General features: G+C 40.8%; 2 protein-coding genes across 7 annotated transcripts in view; one reads left to right on the plus strand and one right to left on the minus strand.

The window, feature by feature from the left end:
* Positions 1-582: 582 nt before the first annotated feature.
* LOC111223234 (sodium-dependent neutral amino acid transporter B(0)AT1-like) lies at positions 583-5,465 on the minus strand. The gene is made up of 12 exons (XM_022747301.1): positions 5,020-5,465; positions 4,521-4,661; positions 4,247-4,384; positions 3,972-4,153; positions 3,751-3,861; positions 2,979-3,091; positions 2,767-2,895; positions 2,516-2,672; positions 2,193-2,397; positions 1,934-2,093; positions 1,167-1,329; positions 583-1,055 (listed from the first exon to the last, which is right to left on the minus strand). The coding sequence occupies exons 1-12, from the start codon at positions 5,216-5,218 to the stop codon at positions 849-851; spliced, it is 1,905 nt and encodes a 634-aa protein (XP_022603022.1). The 5' UTR covers positions 5,219-5,465; the 3' UTR covers positions 583-848.
* Positions 5,466-12,013: 6,548 nt separating this feature from the next.
* Positions 12,014-22,179, plus strand: part of LOC111223266 (FH1/FH2 domain-containing protein 3-like) — a 56,037-nt gene continuing 45,871 nt past the window's right edge. For all 6 annotated transcript variants that reach the window (XM_022747344.1, XM_022747345.1, XM_022747347.1 and 3 more), the window contains exons 1-3: positions 12,014-12,551; positions 17,964-18,073; positions 22,010-22,077. In XM_022747344.1, the coding sequence (XP_022603065.1) occupies positions 12,387-12,551; positions 17,964-18,073; positions 22,010-22,077 (343 nt within the window). In that variant the 5' untranslated portion in view covers positions 12,014-12,386. The remainder of the gene's footprint in view (positions 12,552-17,963; positions 18,074-22,009; positions 22,078-22,179) is intronic.

The following is a 22,179-nucleotide window of genomic DNA, read 5'->3' on the forward strand; positions in this document are numbered from 1 at the left end:
AAATGCACTGATCACATGAATGTAATCATTTTTGCTTTAAAAAAGAAAGACATGCTTGCAGTATGTCAAAAATTTTAACAAGAATTCACTCCTCTGTTGAAGATTATTTACAAAATATTAAAATAAAATATTTTTGTACACTAGAAACATGTGTATAGTAAAATTTACAATATTAAGCAATATGCTTATTGGTTTTCTTACAGAGAATGAGATAAAACTGATGCCACTCTCATATCTTTGTGCTAAATATAAATAGCTGCAGCCAGCAGCAGGTTAGCTTAGCTTGGCATGAAGGCTGGAAACGGGGGAAAAAGCTAATCATGTTCAACGACATACTGATTTTTACACTTCTTTTGTTGCACGGATTAAACAAATGGAATATAAAGAATTAATAAGAGCCTTAGATGTGCTGGTACGCAGACTTTGTTATGTTTAGACAGAGCTGGGCTAGCTGTTTTCCTAGCTAGCCAAGCTCAGCTAACCAGCAGCTGGCTGTACCTTTATATTTAGTGCACAAACATAAGAGTGGCATCAATCCTCTTGTCTTACTGTCAGCAAGAAAGCAAATTAGTGTATTTCCCAAAATGTCCAACTATTCCTTTAATGTAATATACAGATTCATACTAATGTACATACATATTACAATAGCAAGAAAAGTATTATCAATTACTCTTTTCTCCAAAACAAGTATTTTACAGAAAATGCTTCTAAATTTACTCCTACTTTCCAGTCAGTAGTCACTAGTGTGCTCTTTTATTATTGTACAGGGCACAAGGAAGAGAAAAGCAATAAGTATAATAAAACAGGTCCACCTCGACACATTTTTAAATAATCAATAGAAAAGCTATTTAAAACTTTTTGTCACTCATTTGTATTTTGGCAGAGATGGTGTCCAGTTTCTTGTCACTGTAGTCCTTCGGCTTGCAGCATTTGTTCTGGATGAACTTGAAGAGGGCGGTACCTGGGATGGCTAAACTGGGAACTCCAGCCAAGATGAAGATGATGGCGTAGATCCAGGAGGGATATGGACGTGGTTCGAGGGTGGGGAAGCTCGCCTATAGCCACAGGCAAGAGGAAATGTTACGGTTTATAGCAACATATCACATTGTAAAAGAATCATTGATAAGAGAAGTAAAGTGAAAAAAAATGATGACAAGCCCACTTACCGCCTCCTCGTCCCAGACCAAATAAGTGAGTGTCTTCGAGATTTGGGTAATGAAGTAGAAAATCAAGATTACGATCATGATGAGTGGGCTAACCACTCTCCATGTCACCTGCCAGAACATATTGGGCTTGTGGCCAATCATGAACTCAATGTCCTTGTTAAACCTGTGTGGAGGCAATAAGAGGGAGATTTTATGTCAGCTAATCGTGTATGAAAGCATCCATAAAAGACGACCTTGCCCTTTTATTAGTTACAGTAAATAAAGCAGCCTGTTGATGTGTGTTCAACAGGGTGATGCTGCACTGAACTTCAAAGAAACAGAACTTGACTCTGTTTCTTTAATCTAACCTGAACTTTAATGCACAAAAACATAACATAATGCAATCTTTTGAACATTTTGTCACTGTGAGTAGCATTTTTTCCTGCTTTCATCAACAGTATTATTGAAACTCTGAGCAAAAATACATCACCACAGTCTTGCTACATCACAAGATACTCTGTACTTCTTTATCTCTCCTATGATGAATGCAAGACATTATCTCTGTTCCAACGTTAAGAACAAAATATGCTGTTATTTCCTGCTTTGTTACCAGCCACAACAGTGGATTGCCTGTATTGTTTTCACCTACTGTAGCGGGAACTACCACAGAGGGAGTTTTGAGTACTTTGACAGGTGTTTATATATCTGATTGTCAGAACAATGGTGTCGCAATTATGTAAGATACGGTCACAAAACTTAACATGTGATCACTTACTGGACACACTTACCTGTCTATGCCATAAATGTAGATAACAGCAAACATTTCACAGAATCCGATGATCAGAAGGGGGATAGAACCTGCGAAGTTGTCAAAAAGAGCCAGCCAGTAGTTTCCAGAGCGCAGAGCAAATATGAGCCCGAAAACGCAAGAAATTAAACAAGTCAGACCTGAAAGAAAATTACAAAAAAAGTGGTTACACTCATATCTCTACATTGCATTTTCTAATCCCACATGAACAAGTATTTTATATTTAATAGGAAATTTACCACAGAAAACTTCTTTGGGCCAAGTTCGGGGCAACACTCTGAGGTCCTGCAAAGGAACCACGACTCCCTCAATGTTGCCAAACATAGTCGAGAGGCCGAGGCAGAAGAGCATGATGAAGAAGAGGACAGCCCAGAGAGGAGAAACAGGCATCTTGATGATTGCCTCCGTGAACACGATGAAGGCCAAACCTGTTCCCTCCACACCCTGAAGGAGTAAACACCACATATTTCAATCATTGACCATCTGTTGAAGCATTTCTGTGAGACTGAAACTAGAGATTTTAGTCAAATTAACTGAGAAATATCTAATGCTCTCTACTGACCTGACTGAGGAAAGTCTGCATGTCACAGGTCTGGATTTGCAACCCTTGAATGATAGCGGGTTGCGTTTGGTTGAGGTGGGTCAGAACCTCGTTGTAGTTGCTCTCTGTGATAGTGCCTTCAGGATAGTTGAAGGCATTTATCAGCTCCAGGATGTTGCTGCAGAGAAAGCACAGAGAGATGAGTTCAGTCTGACACAAGTGACTCAGAGTGTGTTTCTTAAGCCCTCTTTTTTGAGAAGTTTGAAACTCACTCTCCCATGCAGTCATCGTATTTTTGCGTGGCCCGGAAGCCGATGATAGAGTAGATAACCGTTGCAGAGTACACTGAGGTGCAGCCATTGATGATAGAGATGAGAACGGCATCCTGCTCGCAGTTGTTGCTACGAGAAAATAATGATCATGTGAGGAGAAGCGTTCAAACGAGGGCTCATTGTGTGACTGTGCACTTGAGGCTGTTACTCACTGAACAGAGTTGTAACTGGAGAACGAGATGAGACCTCCAAAAGCCACAGAGAAGGAGTAGAAAACCTGGGCACCTGCATCTAACCAAGTTTGTGGATTCATTAACTCATTCACCTAAAAGAGAATCAAAAGATATATTCTTAGTATATCTGAGCTGAGATACCTATGCTAATTACTTCCTTTTGTGATATGTCTGCTCTTTAAAACTGACAGTAACCACTATCTCCTATTGTCCTCGGTACTGTTAATAATTAATATGTCAAGGTACTGCACACCAGGATCATAGTTATGTTTTGTTTTTTTCTCAAATATAATTATCACCAACACATAATAAAATCAGGCAAATGGGAGTTTAAAAAACAAAGTTGTCATATGAATATTACTCATATTTAATTTATCAGTGGATTACTACTGAAAATATCTCATCAGTGGCAGGCAGTATAGTCTTTGAACTTTCACTACCAGCTTTCATCAGTCCCATGATCAAAGTTTATCTCAGTCACTTCAATTAATTTTCAATTTAGATGCAATTTCGCACATTTAGTTTTCAGCCAGTGGTTATCTCTGTGTGGTAACTACAACTCTGTTAATCTTTTGCATTTCAGTAGTAGATTATGTGCCAAACTATTTCCTTTTGGTTTTTTTTTAGCCATTTCCCTGTTTCCACTCGCTATGCTAAGCTAACCAGCCTCTGACTGTATCCTTATACTTTATGCACCAGACAGGTATAAGAGTGGTATCAATATTGGGCGGTGTGTTACAACGGTGCTTACATCTGGCGTGAAGAGGAACTTGACTCCCTCTATGGAGCCTTTTAGAGTCAGTCCTCTGATGAGGAAGATGGTGAGGACCAAATATGGCAGAGTGGAAGTGATGTACACAGCCTGAGAAATGGGAAAATAATGAAATGATTAAAAGGTTTATTTGAATTAGCATATATGCACAGTAGCAGGGATCACTCCCACATTGGATTACTTAGATGTAATGTGCTGACCTTTCCAGAGGTCTCGATGCCCCGGATGCAGCAGACATAGAGCAAAGACCAGGCAGCTACCAGGGCCAGCACCATCCACCACTGCAGGCCCCCAGACTCACTGATACCTGTTGAAGTGTTCAGAGTCTCCCTGTACCAGAAGTAGTCAACGGTGGTGCTCCGAGCACACTCCTCTACCAGACCTGCAAAGAATCATATTGTGAAGAACAGGATGTCAGAAACCTTCAACCTTTTTGGATTCAGTCTGACTTTTATTTTGATAGATGAAGCTATACCTGTCCTGTTAGCATTGAGAGGACATTGGCTCCAAGGCAGAGGACTTTGAAAGGAGTTGAAGAGATACCACATGATCCAGGCCATGATGGTGTTGTAGTACATACCCACCAAAAATGAGACAAGCAAGGATGCAATACCTGAAACAGAATGGAAAAATGAGTCTTGTGGTAGTGGTCTTAATTTTTAACTAAAAGTTTGCAGCCATGCTAGCAGCTCTGTGAGGCTGTACTTGCTTTCAGCCAAATGCTGATCATAAATGTCTGTACCACATACCAACTCCAGTCAGGCAGGGATTGATTGATCTCCACACTCCCACGCTGCCTTTCCTCAGGCGCTGACCGATGGCAAACTCCAGGTGCAGCAGTGGGATTCCCTCCAGAACCAGCAGGATCAGAAACGGGATCATAAATGCTCCTGGAGGTACAACATTCACATCATAATGAGTTAACCCTGCAGTGAGTGTTTGACTTTATTCAGTACTTAAGTGAAAGTCAGTAAATATTCAGCAGCTGACGCCATTTACAAAAATGTTCCAATAAAGACACCCATTAACTGTAAAAAGCATTTTTTATTATCTATGCTATGTACAATTTAAACCAAGTATCAGACTCGCATGTTAATTTTTCTAATGCACATATCCCTTCAGATGTGTCAGGTAGTTACAGTTCACTTCTTTATTTGTGTTACATACTTTTTCTTAATCTCAGTTATTTTTTGTGCATTTTTTTTTAAAGAACTGAAACAGAAAACATCCAGCCGCTTCACATCTTACCTCCTCCATGACTTTGACACAGGTATGGGAACCTCCAGACGTTGCCAAGTCCCACACAGAAGCCCACACAGGTGAGCAGGTACTGGGCTTTGTTGTCCCATTTGGGCCTCTCCCCAGCCTCCTCTGTCTCCATCCTCTCCAGGTCCGCATGAGAGGGGATCCGCTCATCCAGTCCTGGGTTTGGTATCTTCAGCTTCATGGCAGCTTTCTGTAAATTTCACTGGACACAGAATTGGAAAATGTAGTCTTGGAGTCTCCCTTTTGGTAAGCAGTTGTTGTTTTGCTGCTTTTCCCTGCAAAGCTTCCAGAGGCTGTATGTCCTTTCTGAAACGATCTCCTCTGTGCTGGGAGCTGTTACTGATTCTCTGGTGACTGTCCCTCTCTCTCCGAGTCCTACACTCCTTCTGAGTGTCCTGGGAAGGGGAATCGAGGTATACTGCGACCTATGGCTCCTAAACTGCAGTTATCAGTAGCTCATTACAGTCTGTGTTGTATTATGTAATGTCAGCAAGTTTAAACGGAAAAAGGTGCAACCTTCATGATAATGGTTAATACATCACATGAGGTGCCAACATTTTTCCTTAAAAGATTAGTTTGGTTTTCAGGCAATTGTAAAGGGAAATAGTTTAATTTGATGTAATATGAAGAAATCACAGGTCTTTATTTACAGTATATATAAAGGAGCATCATGTTGGTTGTTTACTCCTCTTTAAACTGCTAAATTTAATCCGTCCTACTAATGTGCATAGTAAGGTTACTAGTGGCTAGTAACCATCCAAATCATTAAAATGTCATAATTACAGAGTTTGTGTTTCTTTTTTGGACAGAAAGACGGGATGAAACTCTCCGCTGTCAGAGGCAGCACATTTTCCATCTCTGCTTATCTTAATTATTGGGCACTGCCTTTTCCAGTCCTTGAGAAGTCAGATTGTTTTATTGCATAGGGATGTACAAGCCAATCATCTCAGTCGGCAAATTCAGTCCACATTCTCTCAAACTTAATAAATGATAAACCGTTCTTATATTATTATTATTATTATTATTAAGGATAATCACCAGAGTGATTGTCAAGATGTCACAGAGTAGTGGAAATGATCTTTTTCCTGTTTGTTTTTGTATCATAACATTTTTTCTGCAGTGTAATTGTTAAGCAGTTCAGAGAGCTTATAAATCTTATCAGTGTTCCTTTCTAATGCAATAATTAACCAAAGAAAGGCCGGTGTCGGCATTTACAGCGTTGTGTATACTGACCGGTAATCTATAGCGGACGTATCTAGGGTTATTTTAAAGATGCCTATAAAGCTATCTGTGTTTATGTAAAGTTTGTGCATCACTACTTGGTCCAAAAAATACTTACCTGTAAAGATACAATAAGTTTAACGACCAAAAATCAGTGCCGCAGTAACTGTGGAGTTACATGTGAGTACTGTAAGTACTGTGGTGGAAATTCTCTAATAAACAAACAACAGGCTGTCTATCTGAGTTCATTATCACAACTTGCAATCTGACAGAGTTTCAGACAACAGAGTCTCAAACAGTCACTTCATACAGAAACATGACGTGATGTCCTTGAGCAAATTACAATAAGAAATCACACTTTGCAGCTGTGTCTCGATACATTTGGTACATTAACTACACAGACTTACATACTTCTTTAAAAAAGTTCAGGCCATAAACTACCTGATTGGTCTTTTCAGATTTTTTTCACTCTTCAGTACATGGGTGTCCTTATTTTAAATGGTAATCAACAAATATCATACATGATAAATTTGTTATATTGACTGTCTCTTATTACAGTATCATGGATGCAACAACTGTAATGGAAGGGCAAAAGCAACAGAAATTTCTCATCAATCTTATGCTTTTACCAACCAGATTTAAGATAGAAATGAATGAATATCTTGCAAGAAAACTCAGTTTTGTGCAAGATATCTATGAAGCTAAGCATAAGTTCAATCAGGGAGACTCTTTATACCTCATTCATTCACAATTCCACCTTGCTCTCTCCCGCTTCAGATGTTTTCGGTAACCAATCAGATTTCGCCACAGTCTCAACCTGTCAATCACGTTGTTGCTGTCAAACTTTAAAATCTGTTATCCTCTCTTCTGCTGTCACCTGTCATTTCAGCGTGTATTGCTGAGACCCTCCCCGACACCATCCACCCCCAGTCTCCACATCCGGTGCCAGGTCAAGCTCATCGCCATCCACTCCTCATCACATCCAGATCTCCAGCTCCCAAGTCTCCCCTGATTTAAATGACTAATAATCACTCAACTAATCACCAACACCAGTCAGTTAAGAGTTAATCACAGCCCTAGCCCTTATGGTGCCGATAGCACAGCAGGACAGCAGCAGGATAAGGATCGGGATCATAAAAGCATCTGGGGACACACCAAGGTAAGCTTAGATAACCAGAGAGATAGAGGAAATGTGTATAGATAGATAGTATAGATACACCTTTACTTTACTGTAACCATGTGATCGTTGGAACATTAGATGTTTTTTTACACCTCAACACATTGAAACAATTTATAATTTCTGTCTTTTCTATCTTCATTACTTTCTTCATTGTTCCTTTTATATCCATTTATTTAATCATTCCCCCTGTTCATTCTATGTAGTTATTAATCTTTAAAAACGTCAAGTCATGCGAAACCTTTTACAGAAACAACTACACAGAGTATAATTGAAGCTAAGAAAAGGGTGTAATAGGAGCTTTTACTGTCTTTATTATCATGATGCGGGTGGAGTAGGATCAGGGCTAAAAGTTCACTCTGCTGTCAGGACTTTTTCAGATAGCAGAGGTCTAAATCATGAATCACACATCAAATTATGATCATTATGAATAATCATTTTAAAGTATGTAGAGGTAGAGTCATATTGTTGCCTGTACAGAGAGGTGGATATCGAATTCAACTTGTTACTTACTGTATGTCACTGAACCTTTCAGTAGTAACATGAGCTAAATGTTAACCACTTGAGACTATATACAGACACTTCTGAATGGCAGCTCGTGCTTTACCTTTACACCACTACTACAGAGACTGTTGGGAAATCCTATTTCCACTTCAGAGATATAGCGTCCTCTCCCTCAGCTGGCCCTATATACCCTTTTACCCTTTTAGCCTACCAGTAGTAAACTGAGATTACAGGAAGCTATATAGGTTGTAAGTGTACTGTTTGGTGAAAACATTGTGAAGTGAAAACACTCAGTCCAGGAATGCATGACAAGATTTGTTGTCATGACATTTGATACAGACATTCATGCCCCCCACCCCCAGGACTAAATGTAATCACTTTGATGATCTCTGAATCTCGCCCAGTCTTCAAAGCAGGGCAAGTTTATTTATGTAGCACAATTCAGAAACAAGTGCTTTACAGAGGAATGGAAATATATAGAAATAAGACATTAAAAAGACGTTAATATTGTGTCATCAGGTCTGAATTTTAAATTGTAGTTTATGATTAAAATTCCCATCAGCCTCCACTGCACTTTATGTTGCTAATTAGCAAATGTTAGCATGCTAACATGATAAACTAAGATAGTGACCATGGTAAGCTTCAGCACATCAGCATGTTAGCACTGTTGTTATGAGCATTTTTAGCATGCTGACATTAACATTTAGCTTAAGACACCACTCTTGTTTTAATTCGCAGATGGCGGTGAGAATCAGTGATTTAGTTTTATGAAAATGTTGCAGATCATTTATTTTATGTACCAACAGTACCACAATAAAATACTATTTCCATTTGACCATTTTTATGTACTGGCTTCTGCGCTGATAAATGCTGTGTATATGCACTGAGTGAGATATGCTGCTTTATCTGGAAAGCGTTAGTGATATCTGAGCACCTCTCAGGCAGGACCTGAGTGGAGTTAAGGGAATCAGTGGAAACATTAGTAGTTATTCTTCACTTCTGTTACATCAGACCCCGAGATCACCCTGTGTAAAGTGAAACAACTACTGTAGCTAAACATAAAAATAAAATAAAACAAAACTTCCCTGCTCAAAAATTGTGTGTGTAGAGTAGTTTAATGCATCAGTGGTGCTTCGCTGCCAAATGGACATTTAAGTCACACAATAATGTTCACGTGCAAGAGTTAATGTTTAACCTAAATCACTTTAAGAGCAGATATTAGACTTAAATGATGCATCATGGTTTCATAGTGCTATACTGAGTGTGTTTGCAAAATAGATTGTATCTTAGGGTTTTATATTGACTCCAGTGTCTTCATTTATACCCACCCCAAAAAATGTGATAAATTATGAACAAAAGTGATGCTGACAAAATTTCTTGCATTTTAGGGCTAATGAGCTATACACCATTAGGATTTGTGTAGTTACTACACAACACAGTTGCATTTATCATGAACAATACTGAGTAATTTATTTTCCAAACACAAAACATAGCTTCCTTCAATTTTAATATTTTTTTTCTTCTTTTAGTTTTCACATTCCTCTATGAAAAATTCGCATTTTCGCAGCAGATAAGAAGAGTTTACCAAATCCATGACTTTGACACAGGTATGGGAACCTCCAGATGTTACACACAGAAGCCCACACAGCTCAGTCAGCAAAGTCGTACTTTTAGTTTACAGCTGTCAAATACACCAAGTCTTAGTTGTAGATTTATAATGAAGTCACCAGTTCAGACTTTTACCACAATGTGTGCGTCATCTTCTCCTCAAGTGATATTTTAACCATTTTATTCTTATTTATTCCTAAAAAAAAAAAAAAACATTGTGTGGATTTTATCCAAGACTACCAATCTGAAAGAGAATGTGTATTTCAAACTGTTAATAAGAAACCTGCTGAAGATCCCACTGTAAATGTGTGACTATAGACAGGAAAGAAGAAGTCGAATAATTTGCCCTGCCAATAAATTTAATGGAAAACCAAAATGACCCTTAAGAATATGGGACCGTAGATTTGATCTTGTACTTTCTGTTATTATAGAGCTACATCTAACTGACCAGAGAAGATTGAAGGTCTACAATGTTCCTCTCAGATAAGAGGGAATAATGCAGGGTAAGGTGCACTTACAGTTCCTCCCACAGTACTCTGGGAGATCATTTAAAGTGTCTAAAAGTTGCTACAGAAGCTGCAGACTAATCTGTACATCCTGGCTGCACTGCAGGGAAAGCTGGTTACTGCGACATCCTCAGGATGCAGTTTATTTGCAGTGAAGCCACTGTGACTTCACAAGCAGAACAAAACACTGCAGAAAACAAACACACCTCACTCTATGTCTTCACTCCTCTGCTTGTCTAAATGATGTTATTGAAATCCAGTCATACTGAAATAGAAAATATATGGTGACTCTGAAAGTAAAATGTCTTGAATTTTTGTTTTATGTTTGTGTTTTCAGAGTTGGTAATTATTCTTATTTCTCTTTTTTCTGAATATCCCATCTCACTGCGGACAGGTCATCACTTCCTGTTTGTTTACCCTGTTGATATTGATGTTCTGATTCAGTGTTTTTGACATTTACTAATTGTTCTGTTACTAAGATGTGTCTGAGGATTATCAGCCTGAGTTTAGACACAGGCTGATCATCCCAAACCATGCTGGAGAGCTAGAGATAAGAGAGCATGCAGTGAGTGGTTGCCACGGTGTGTGAGGGAATCTTTGAACTTTAAGCCTTACTTCGCAACCAGCCACTGACTCATGATCCACGCTGTACTGTCAGTATTTCATCTCTTGGCTCATTAGTGGTAAAGATTAGTGGTTTTCTGCCCTCCAGTGGTAACAAAGAGGTGCTCTCCATTGATTTTCCCCACGGGTTTAATTGCATATTAGACAATAGATTTTGCTCTCATACACAGATGAGGTTAACAAGTGCACAGACAAAATGGTAAATGGTAAATGGATTGTGTTTATAAAGCACTTTCATCCAAACCGCTTTACAATTTGCCTCTCATTCACACACACTGATGGCAGCAACCCACGTGACAAGGCACTGGCCTTCGACATGGGGATGAAACCGTGATGAGTATGATAAATGAACCTGTGTGTTGCAGTTTAAAGAGCTTGTCTACAGCTACAGAGCTCTGCTGTGTAATTATTCAGCTTCGTTGTCCTCTGAACATGAAATGAAGTAAGCTTTGCTTTTTCGTAAATCACTTTATAGTTTCATGATTTCACTGCAGCTGTCTTAAACTATCTAGTATCTCTTTTATAAAACTGTGTGGTATGATCATCATTTAATTCACCTCTCAAAATTAACATTGATTTCATCACCTACAGCAGCTGCAGTGAGTTTACTGTAACTAAATGTTCCAGTATTCCTTTATATGAACTGAGAGTGCATTTTTAGTATTAAAAAATTGTTTAATATTGTGCAGAAAAAGAAACTAAGTTGGTCTAAGATTGTTGAAGCGATGGGAGTGAAAGGAAAGCCGCACTTGCATTTCACGTTTTTGGCCACAAGATGTCAGCATTGGTCAAAATTGCGCTTTAACTTGCTGCAAACTTCCCAAATATTGTTCCTCGTGTCAGGCTACTCTTCAGAGTAAGAGTAAAATGAGACTTGTGTGTCTTTTGTCCTGGATAGTGAAATAGTGAAAACGAATCTTTCTATGATATATGCTATATTTCACCTCATTGTTGTAGTAGCCTAGGTTATTAGCCTGTTTATTTATTCAACGGAGATTAATACTGTCTCAGTGATAATGCAGCTTTATGATTATAGACTGTTCCCTTTGTTGACTACTTTATGGCAAATTTAGCTTATGATCGTGCCTATTCTTTTATATGCGAATAGCACATTACCTCGTTACATTTTCACATTTGTATGTTTATATTCTTCGAAATAAATGTATTATAGCATAAATAGCCTGCAGTTCATTTTCATATGGGAAGCCACTGCTAAGCCTGGGACAGTGATCTGAAGGGAGGGGGAGGAGGGAGATGAGGCAGAGGGGAAAATAGATATGGGGGTGGGGGGGTGGGGGGTGGATTTACTGGGACTCAGACAGACAGCAGACCGGCTGTCCCAAGCTGCGCTGATCCTTCACTCTCCAGCACCAGGCTGGAGTCCGCCCGCCCGCTGCCTCCCCCTTATTACCGGCCACCTGCCTCTCCGAGAATAACACAGCGGCACCGAAAAGCTCAGTGAGGAGCACAACCAAAGCAAGGAGGCGAGGCAAGATACTGACCGGCTTCCTTTGCCATCTTTTCGGCATCCAAACCCCCTCCACCAAAACGTCCTGCGGGAGGACAGGCTGCGCACAGGGCGCACTTAGCGACCCGGGTTTGTTGTCGTTACCAGGAGAGGAGCGCTCAGCGAGCAGAGCCGGAGAGCCGGTTCAGCTCTGTGCACACCGGGCTGCCCCCCTCACAGGAGCCACTTGCATGGATGCACCATGGCCACGTTTGTCTGCAGGGTTCAGTTTTTAGACGACACCGATCCGTTCAACAGCACAAATTTCCCAGAGCCGACGAGACCACCGCTGTACACCTTCAGGGAGGATATCCCACTCATCAACCAGTTAGCAGGCGTCCACCGGCTCCTCAAAGCTCCACACAAGGTAGGATTACCAGGGGTGGTAAACAACCTATCCTAGAAATCACTTGTGTGGCCTGACTTTATGAAAATATTTGATATAGATTGATTATAGGAATTGTATAGTGACATATCCCACCAAAAAGGAAAATAAGATCAATATGAACTCATGGACACTTACCAACCTTAATAGAAATATATGAGGGTTCATGCTTAGATTCAAACACGTTCTTGTGTGTGAATACATCGTGAGGTTGTTTTGCGACCTTTAAGGCTGCTGTTTTTCACTTCAAGCCAACTGCAAATAAACTTCCATACCCACCATTCACGGGCTATTTTGAGAACACATGCAAGCAGGAGTGATTGGCTCTCCAGCCTGAGGACTGAAACGAGGTTGCAATGTTTGCCTGAAAGCCCACAGCAACACAAAACACGGACTTCACCTGTTTTAGACCGAATATCCATCCTTTAATCCCAGTCTTTGCCTTGTTCAAGTGCTGGATCCCTCTAACCTTTGACCCCCTCCGCTCCCCCCCAGTTGAGAGGTGCCATATATTCTTGCAAGTGAAGTGAATAAACCTGCCTTTTGTATTTTTTTTTGTGACAGGCGGTTTAAAAGGCATAACTGCAGCTAAATATATCCTGAGTTGCCTCATTTCATGCACAGGTGACAGTCATGAAGCCCAGGAACCAATTTGGTGGGAAGTGTCAGATTATGATGAGTGTGTGAACCAGAGAAAGTGTGTGGTGGAGAGGAAGAGAGTCCATTGTCAGCGATTTTCAGTGTTTAAAGTAATCCAGAAAAAAAAAAGCAGCCACACATTCCTTACTGACAAGGTTGACTCAGACACACGAACACACCCGCAGAGGCCTTACAAGTCGAGCAGATACTGTATGTGACCTTATTTTTTTATTCTTCATTTGAAAACAGATGGTCTACAATTCAAGCTGGAAATGTGGATAGAATAGAGTTGAAAATAAAAGTGAGACAGAAGGAAAGAGAGAGAGAGAGGGAGTTGGACTGCTGGGACACAACTCTTGACAGCAAACCAGCGTTCAACAGCAGAGTGGTTTTCCAGACCGAGTCGATCTTTCACTGCCCCGTCTTTAAAAGCCACAAAACAAATGAAAAATGGCCCACAGCACAGAAAAGCTTATGATTACAACCTATACAAGGACAGATGGCACAGCTTGCGTTCGTGTTTGCAATTTTGTTCACATCAGGAGGAAGACTGAACGCAATGGCAACTGGATATTGCACTTAGATTATAGGGATGAAACTGAACTGTTGCAAATTTGCCTAGCAGACTGTCCAGATCTAAAAGGTGGTGCTTAGAGAAAAGCTGGAGTGTTATATTATTGGAAAATGTGCTCAGTTTTTGTCTATTCTCTGAATATTTTGAGCTGCTTCTCTGTCTTTCTTTGTTAAAACACTCGTTCTCCCTTTTTGTCTTAACCTCCTGTGCTCTTCTCTCAGAAAAGCCTACTGTATTATTATGTTGTGATGGTAGAGCTCTGTGTATGGCTGGCTGGGCTGCATGTAAAGTATAGGTCACTTGTCCCAGAATTCCTGTGGCCGGGGCCTGGATCCCTGCGACACTTTGTTCTCCTCACTTTGGGTGCCGTGGTTTTCCTGACCTCTTCCTCCATCTCCTCTTCCACCTCTCTGACCACGCACCAGTTCGTACACTCAAACACAAACACTCATAAACACACACATAAGGTTAGAACGGGGTTGCCAAGGCTAAATCAGTGCACCCGAGATGTGTCATTTTGTCCCGACTGCTAAACAAAGATGTTTCCTTTTGATTCTCACAGAAGAGATAACCACTTTCCTGTCCAGGCTTTAAAGAAATTAACCTAAAAAGGCTCAACAGAGTTCATCAAAGTTTAACATTTACCCTGAAATGTAGAGATAAGTGAGTGAAATTAAGCACTAAGACAAATGACTCTCCCAAAATGATATATCACGTGCCGAGCTCAATGCAGAAGCTTCATCATCAGTCAAGCAGCTCCGGTTTTGCAAAGAAAACTCCCATTCCCGTCAAAAAACAACAAAGCCCAGACTTCACAGCTTAACTTTTATGTCATTACCAAAGGGTTTCCATTAAAGCAACATAGGGAGATTTAATAGCCGTGTAGAACACGCCCTCCCCCACGCTCTTCAAAGAGCTTGATCCTCTGCAGCTCTGAATCTGACACACACACACACACACACACACACACACACACACACACACACACACACACAAAAAAAAGTTCTTAAAAACTCATCGTCTAAGTTACGTAAGGGCATCGTTAACTGTCGGCCCACTGTGATCGCCAGCAGGCTCAGTGTTGTTTTAACGTGGAGGTAATTACTCCCCCCTCCCCACCCCCCTCCAACTTTTTTCCTTTGCTTTTGCTCTTCTGGGAGAATTTGATTAAATGAGTGTAAAGTATACTAGCCACTAAGTGTTTCCCTGGCCCGTCCCGGAGCCTTGAGTGTGAAGAGTTAGCGGTTCCTTCTGGAGCCACCTCTGTCCCGGCTTCATCCAGCATGATGTGTTTTGTTATGTTATTACTCCTATTACCCAAACCAAGTGTTTTAGGAAAGAGTCAGCCTTTGGAGGGTGAGCTGTTAACATATTGTGTTACAAAGTGGCCCGGGGATCACTTCTCGCTGTCCAAGAAGTATTTATATGATTGAATAATGTGTGTAGATAAAGCAGAGCAGCAGAAGAGGAGGTGGAGGTGGAGTCGGTGGTGGGGCTCTGTATTGGGATATGTGTGTTAGACAGATGTGGGGATTTTCGAAAAGATAAGGAAAGCTTAACTCAAGTGCTAAAAAGGGAAAGACACACTGTTACGTATGGGTGGAGTATTGCTTAAAATGCTGAATAATGCTGACAGATTGGGCACAAGAAATGTTTTTGTCTTACTCCTGCATAAAAATCAGGGCAGTGGGACAAGGCATGATTAACCCCACCCACTGTCTCCACCCCCCCTCTGCTCAATCAAACCTCAATCTGAGATTTACCAAATCTTACATGCTGAATTGGCACGTGAAGTGTGAATAAGAGTGGCATTGCACTGAGATGGCTCTTAACATATTTGCACTACAATGCTTTTGTTATTTTTCCTTTACGCTTAGTTAATATTCTCAGTGATGCAAGCAGCCAAGCAGTAAATGTTGGTCTGTTGATTGGTCTGTCCAACACTTCGGTCCAAATGGAAATATCTCTTCAACTATTGAATGGACTGGCAAAAGGTTTGTTGTGTTATTCATGATCCCTTTTGATGATCCTCTAACTTTTCCTCCAGTTCCACCGTGAGGTTTGTCTTTTTGAGTGAAATGTCCCATGAAATTTCGTGAACACATTAGTGACCTCCTCCTCAGGATGAATTGTAACGACTGGTGATACCTTAATATTTCATTCAGGGCTATTATCACTTCAAAATGTCTGTTAGTTTGGTTGATGACCCAGTCTGCAAAAGTAATGATATTCACATCAGCTCAGCTGTACTTTGTGTATAGTGATAATCAGAGGATGTAAGCATGCTAACATGCTAAACTCAGATGGTGAGCATGGTAAACCTAAACATCAGCATGTTGCTATTATCATTGTTGACATCCTGAAGACAGCATATAGCTATATATTAAAGGTCAAGCCCCATTCAAGATTATTTTTTTGAGCTGTCAACCTCATCAAGAGTCTTCCTCCTCCTCTCCTGTGCACACTATATCAACGTTGTTCCTATCTAGTGGTCTGCATGAGGTAAAGATGGTGATGACAGCAGTTTAACTGCCTAAAATTGCAAGTAAGAATGTGTCCACTAAGTGTGTGTTTTTGCTTTGCGGATCGGCAATTTGGCACAGGTGGATTAATGCTGGTGTGGGCAGGGGTAGCGGATCCCAAAGTCACCTCCTTTGCTAATCGGGCCTGCTCCTGGGATTGCTAGAATGAAAGATAGGTTAGAGTAGTACTGCAAAGTTCATCGGCATGTTCATGGAGCTTCTTAGATTCTCCTTTGTAACACTTTGGCCTGGGCACTGCTCCCCCCCACAAACTCCCGGCTCCTGCGGACACACCCACCGTTGAGCTCCTGTGTGCATGCTGCCTCAGAGCAGAGTAAATATAGCAAGGTTATATTTATGCTGTGAGTCCATCCGACAGTCCGTCTCTCTGTTTCCAAGTGAAAGGGAGGGACAGACAGAGAACAGCAGCAGGTCTTGTGATCTGCGGTCTCTGCTGGTCAGTGAGTGTCGTCATGCGCCTCTCGACTGGATGGGCCGGGGGGGGGGGGCAGGCGTTTGGCAACACACCATAGGCCACGCTACGTTAAACCCACTGATACCATTAAGGTGATAAATAGTAATTTAACTCATGACTCTGATCTCATTCACCTATTCATACGACAGCAGCTTTAACACTGTGTTGCGAAGCTCATAGATGCTTGTTGCAACATAATGATGTATGTTATTTTTTTATTGGCTCTAGTCTCTGGGATGGCAGCTTGCACCTGCTATCAACTTGTGACTGTACTCATAAACATCATTGCCAGTGGTGTGCAGATATATTACTTTGCACCTGGTCTCAAACTCAGCAGGGTTTCTCATTACACAGCAGAGTGGGTCACTTCTGACATAGGCTGCTCTGCTGTGTTACCTTAGATCATGCACTCGAAGATGGCGTGGGCGCAAGATTGGTCTGTTCTTGAGAAGTGAAAAACAGGAACATAGCACAATCTGTCGTGTGCATAGATATACATGTAAATTATTTACGTGGGGATGACTGTGATTGCTCCCTTAAACAAACAGGGACTTAAATGAGCTGCAGCTTCATATGATACACGATTTGAATAATATTTAGGTGTCATATTCCCCTCAGGTGGCATTTAAATGCTCTAAAATCTCTCTTTCTGTCTCCACTTTCCCTTCTGGTTTTAGTTTCATGTTCTGCAGCCTTTATGGCTGTGTCTCTACTATTTAATTCCCTTAACAGCTTTGTAATACTGGAAGCAGAGTCGCACCGCATATGGCTCTCCCCCCTTTTCATGGACCACTGTACACACTCGTGTTCAAACCCCTTCCCCCGTAAACTGGATTCGTTTTACGGCCTCAAATTGTTTTAAAAAAGGGTGTGAAATGTGGAGAGACATATTGAGGGAGCATTAAAAAAAGTGTGTCCAGAGACCAATGTCATTCCTGTGGGTAGTTCATATGTATGTATATCACTGCCAGGGAAATTTCACGTGCCACCCCGTATGTCCAAGTTCTCAATCATATTTTCCATCCCTAATATAGGTAAAAATGTGAAGTTGAAGTGGGGACCACTTCAGCTGTAGTATTTCCCTCTCAGTCAAGTTAAATCTAACCTAGTATCTTAGTTCAGGTTCATTTTATTCATTAAAACTGATGTATTAAAATTATTTATTTCTTCCTTCATTTCCACAGCTTGATGACTGTGCGCTCCAGCTCTCCCACAATGGCACCTATCTGGATCTGGAGTCCTCTCTGGCTGAGCAAAGGGACGAGCTGGAGGGCTTTCAGCAGGACGACACAGGGTGAGAGTGACTCACATTTATCTTCTCTGCCACAGCCACACTCTCTAACTCACATACACTTTCACTCTTCCATGTCAAAATATCTGCAATCATCTGAGACAAAGTGATGAGTCCCCTTGCCTTTTCTCTCCCTGACACACACACACACACACACACACACACACACACTTCACACACTTTTCTGAGTTTCTCCATTCTTATAAAATGGGAGAAATCACAAGCTGCTGGATATGGATTTCTTGGAATCGCAAGTTCACGGAAAGTATGAAGCACTCTGGAAAGCGGGACAGATGTGCCCTCACTTCCACAGCAACAGCTCCTCTCTCACTGTACTTTTATAATAATCGTTATTGTGGTCTTCTTTGTGACAAGATTTCACAGTTCACAAACCTGTCAACTCTGGCTGCTGGAGGAAACCGCATGACCACTTTGTTAGAGTACTGCTGTGAATCATTTTCAGTCTCTCACATATCCCAGCTCACTCTTTGGGAAAACAGGAGAAAATGGAAAATGGAAGACTGCTGCTAGGGCTCAGAATTTCCCCAGAAATTAGATCAGTTTGATCAGCAATAGCCACACTAATAAATATTTAGGCATTTTTTGTGTGAAATACCACAGTGTTGGCAGGTGTATGGTAATTATCAAATTAGTTTGATTATTTAGTCCTTTGTATGAATAACAATTCTGAAAACCTCTAAATGACAAATCATTTCAGCATGTTTCAGCCCGATTTCCATAATGGTGAAATGATATATAACTGATTTCCAGTCTGATTATTTATCGTATGTTAACAGCGCTGTATGTCAGTGTATTACAGCAAACTGACCTAGGATCTGCCATGAATGATCCAAACACAATCAATCATATCAGTTTGATTTTCCACACCTGGCAGCACAGCAGCATCTCTACCCTTTACCCTGAAGGTTACTTTTGATTTCTGTTATTTGTTTTTTATTTTTTTGGTGGAAGTAATATATTTTTTTTTAGCATACAGTAGGTGTTCTGCTTCCCCTGTAAAACACTGCGAGAAAGCCTAAAGCTAACATATTAGCAGCAACAACAAGTTTCAACAGGAGAACCATTTGAAAAAGAAAAGATGCAAGTTATGACTGAGGAGTCGCACAGTAAGTTACTAAAAATAAATGACCAAATAATGTAGCCTGTATTTGTTTCCCAAAGTATGCTATTATCACATTAAGTTACTGCTTGTTCTTTTTAGTGCTATGACTTGTGACATCAATTCTAGCTAGTTAGCGCAGTTAGGCTTAACCGTTTCTTTTTACTTTTCAAATGCAACGTTAACCAGCCAGCGTGCTAATTATATTAGCAAACCATACAAAACTAACAGACCAAATAAAATTGAGTAATGTTAACAAACAAGTGGAACTACTTTAGCTGAATTTATTAACTAGCTTAGCTACAAGTTTGCTAGCTAGCTGTTGTTTTGTGTAAAGCCAGGGGTTTAACACTGAGCCATTTTTGTGTGATTGACCAGGTGTTGTAACTTTAGCTAATTACCTGTATAACAAACAGGTGAGCATCATCTATATTCAACTGATGTACCGTAACGCCATCAGTGGGGAGATAGCTAGATAAATCATGTTAGACTTTGCTGTTGAGGATAAGTCAAGTGTACTTTGTTCTCAGCTGTTGCCTCCAACACTATTTTATCACCTAAAATCTCTTTATATACAAAAAGCATTGTCATGTAGAGCTCTGAGAAAATACACCGAGAAGGCATCTGTTAAGTGGCTGCATGTGCAAGAGTGTGTGACTGTGCGTTTGTGGAAAGTTGTGGTATGTTGATCTGTTTGGGGGCTGGGGGCGGCAGGATGATAAGTGATGGCAGACCCCACAGAGCCTGGTTGTTCTCTGTGTCTGTTTCTGTGTGTCTTGTTTCCATGTGTACATGTGTTTGTTTGTCTCTGTGTGTGTGTGTGTGTGTGTGAGTGTGTGTGTGTGTGTGTGTGTGTGTGTGTGTGTGTGTGTGTGTGTGTGTCTTTGTTGTGCGCCTAGTGAGCCTTTTGACAAATGATGGACAGGTGAATGAAGGCTGTGTGTGTGTTTCTGCAGTGGCTGAGATCTTGGGGAACTGGTTGGATTGGATGGGCCTGTCTGTCTTCCTATAAAACTGAGGCTTTTACCAAGGTCACACTGTGCTGACAGGAGGAAATGATTCACACATTGGATTGGGTTTGACCCTGGCAAAAAATCACAAAAGCTGAGGTTGGATGCTTCCACTACTAGGCTTGTCCTGTCCTCCCTCTGTTGGATGAACGCTATTTATATAGTGTCAAAAATGAATAAGCTAATCTCACTCAATATCTCAGCCTCACACTGCATCTTCTACTTGTGCTTTAAAATCAGGAAGCTTTTGACAGCTGCTGTTACACATTAAAGGCATACCGAATGTCGGAAACAAAGCGTTATGTAGTGGGTGTGAATTTTTTAGAGTGAATAGATGTGTCCAGTTGTTATGGCGCCGTGTGTATAATAGCTTTCATTCAGGCACATTAACTGTCTATAGCCTCTCTAATCTCACAACAATAACAACGACTGTGTCTTGTGTGTGTCTTGGTATCATGGTGACTGGTTTACGGTTACTGGTCACATATTATAGATACATTCGTATATTTTTTAGGAATACAAATAAGGCCTACTTTTTCTAGTTTTAACTAACAAACTGAAACTGGAAAACTGAAACTTGCCTTTCACTGAAAAATGGGCAGAGAGGTTTATAAAGAGCACATTGGTGTAAACGTAGAATTTATGTTCCCACGCATCGAAAATGTGTTGCAATTCCAGCTGTGGTGGGACACTGCTCGCCGCAGTTGACAGTAAACAAAGTCCTCAAGTGACAGGACGGCTCAGAGTATGCTTCCACTGAAGGAAAGTTTAACAGAAAAATGGGATGAAAACCTCTGTAGATTATAATGCTGGTATTTACAGATACGAAATTGGACATGAATGACAACCTGATAGATTTGGGGACCTCAACCCTCCCAACCCCCCCCTTTTTTTTATCCCCACAGATATAAATAAAAAATGTCAAATCCTCTTAAATACTCTCACACCCAGTGTTTACCAGTTTAAGTTGAATTTTTCCTCCCATTGTTCTCTCGCTGTCAGTCTTTCTGAGTCTCTACGGTAACTGTCATTCTCACACAATAGATTATCAGAGAGGTATGACAGATGAATTTGTTCTATCAGCATCTCAACGGATCGTGTTAACATTTTGCTCTATTTCCGAGCAAAGCTGATAACGGAGCTTAACAGTAGGATAGGAGGCCAGCTGCTCTCTTGTTTGGGTGTATGCTATCCTTACTGCATGTTATGCATGACGAGTGTCTTCCAGCTGTGTGTGATCATAGCGGCTTGGGTTGGATGCTATCAGCGTGTCAGTGATGGATGTCAGTGATTAGCTCCTACAGATCGGAGGATAAGGGCTAAGGTTAGGAGAGAGAGTTTGACGTGTTCTCAAAATACCATCATGCTTTACTTTCATGTTTGTGTGTACTTATTTTGTTTTCCCACTGGAAATATGCTGTGTAGGAATATGTGCTCATTGGCACAATGGTGTGAGGCGGTCTATAGATGTGCATATGTGTGTTGTGTCTGCTCCTGCAGTTCTGCTGTCTTTCCTCAAGGCTCAGATGTGTATCAGTATAGGGGTGCTAATCTAATGCAGGCCACTGTTTGTCTTCACCATTCCCGTCATGCCAACAGGATTGCGCCGTAAAAAATGTCCATCATAAAAAAAACCCTTGTCTCGTATTGTGTCTTACAAATCTGATTTTTCTTGACACAAACAACAAAAAATGCTTTAAACAAGACAGATGATTTTGCTACAGACAAGAAATTTACACTTGATTCCAGAAATGAAACATACGTCACCTATTTGCTTATCTCTGTGTCACTCCACTCTCTCTCTCTTAGGTCCAGAGGGAAGAAGCACAGTGTTATTTTACGGACCCAGCTGACCGTCCGTGTACACGCCTGCATCGGTGAGTGCTGTGTGACATGTTTTGTATATGTGCTTAATACGTGTTTCTCCCTGGACACACACACACGCACACACACGCACATGCATGAACACACTGTACTAC

This window comes from Seriola dumerili, unplaced genomic scaffold (genome assembly GCF_002260705.1).
Source record: "Seriola dumerili isolate Sdu_G_001 unplaced genomic scaffold, Sdu_1.0 BDQW01000110.1, whole genome shotgun sequence".
NCBI classification, from domain to species: domain Eukaryota; kingdom Metazoa; phylum Chordata; class Actinopteri; order Carangiformes; family Carangidae; genus Seriola; species Seriola dumerili.

Coding starts and splice junctions, on each gene's coding strand:
- LOC111223234 (XM_022747301.1), bottom strand. CDS start 5,218: ATGAAGCTGAAGATACCAAACCCAGGACTGGATGAGCGGATCCCCTCT. Junction 4,154..4,246: donor TCTCAATGCTAACAGGACAG/GTATAGCTTCAT, acceptor GATTCTTTGCAG/GTCTGGTAGAGGAGTGTGCT. Junction 2,094..2,192: donor GCCCAAAGAAGTTTTCTGTG/GTAAATTTCCTA, acceptor ATTTTCTTTCAG/GTCTGACTTGTTTAATTTCT.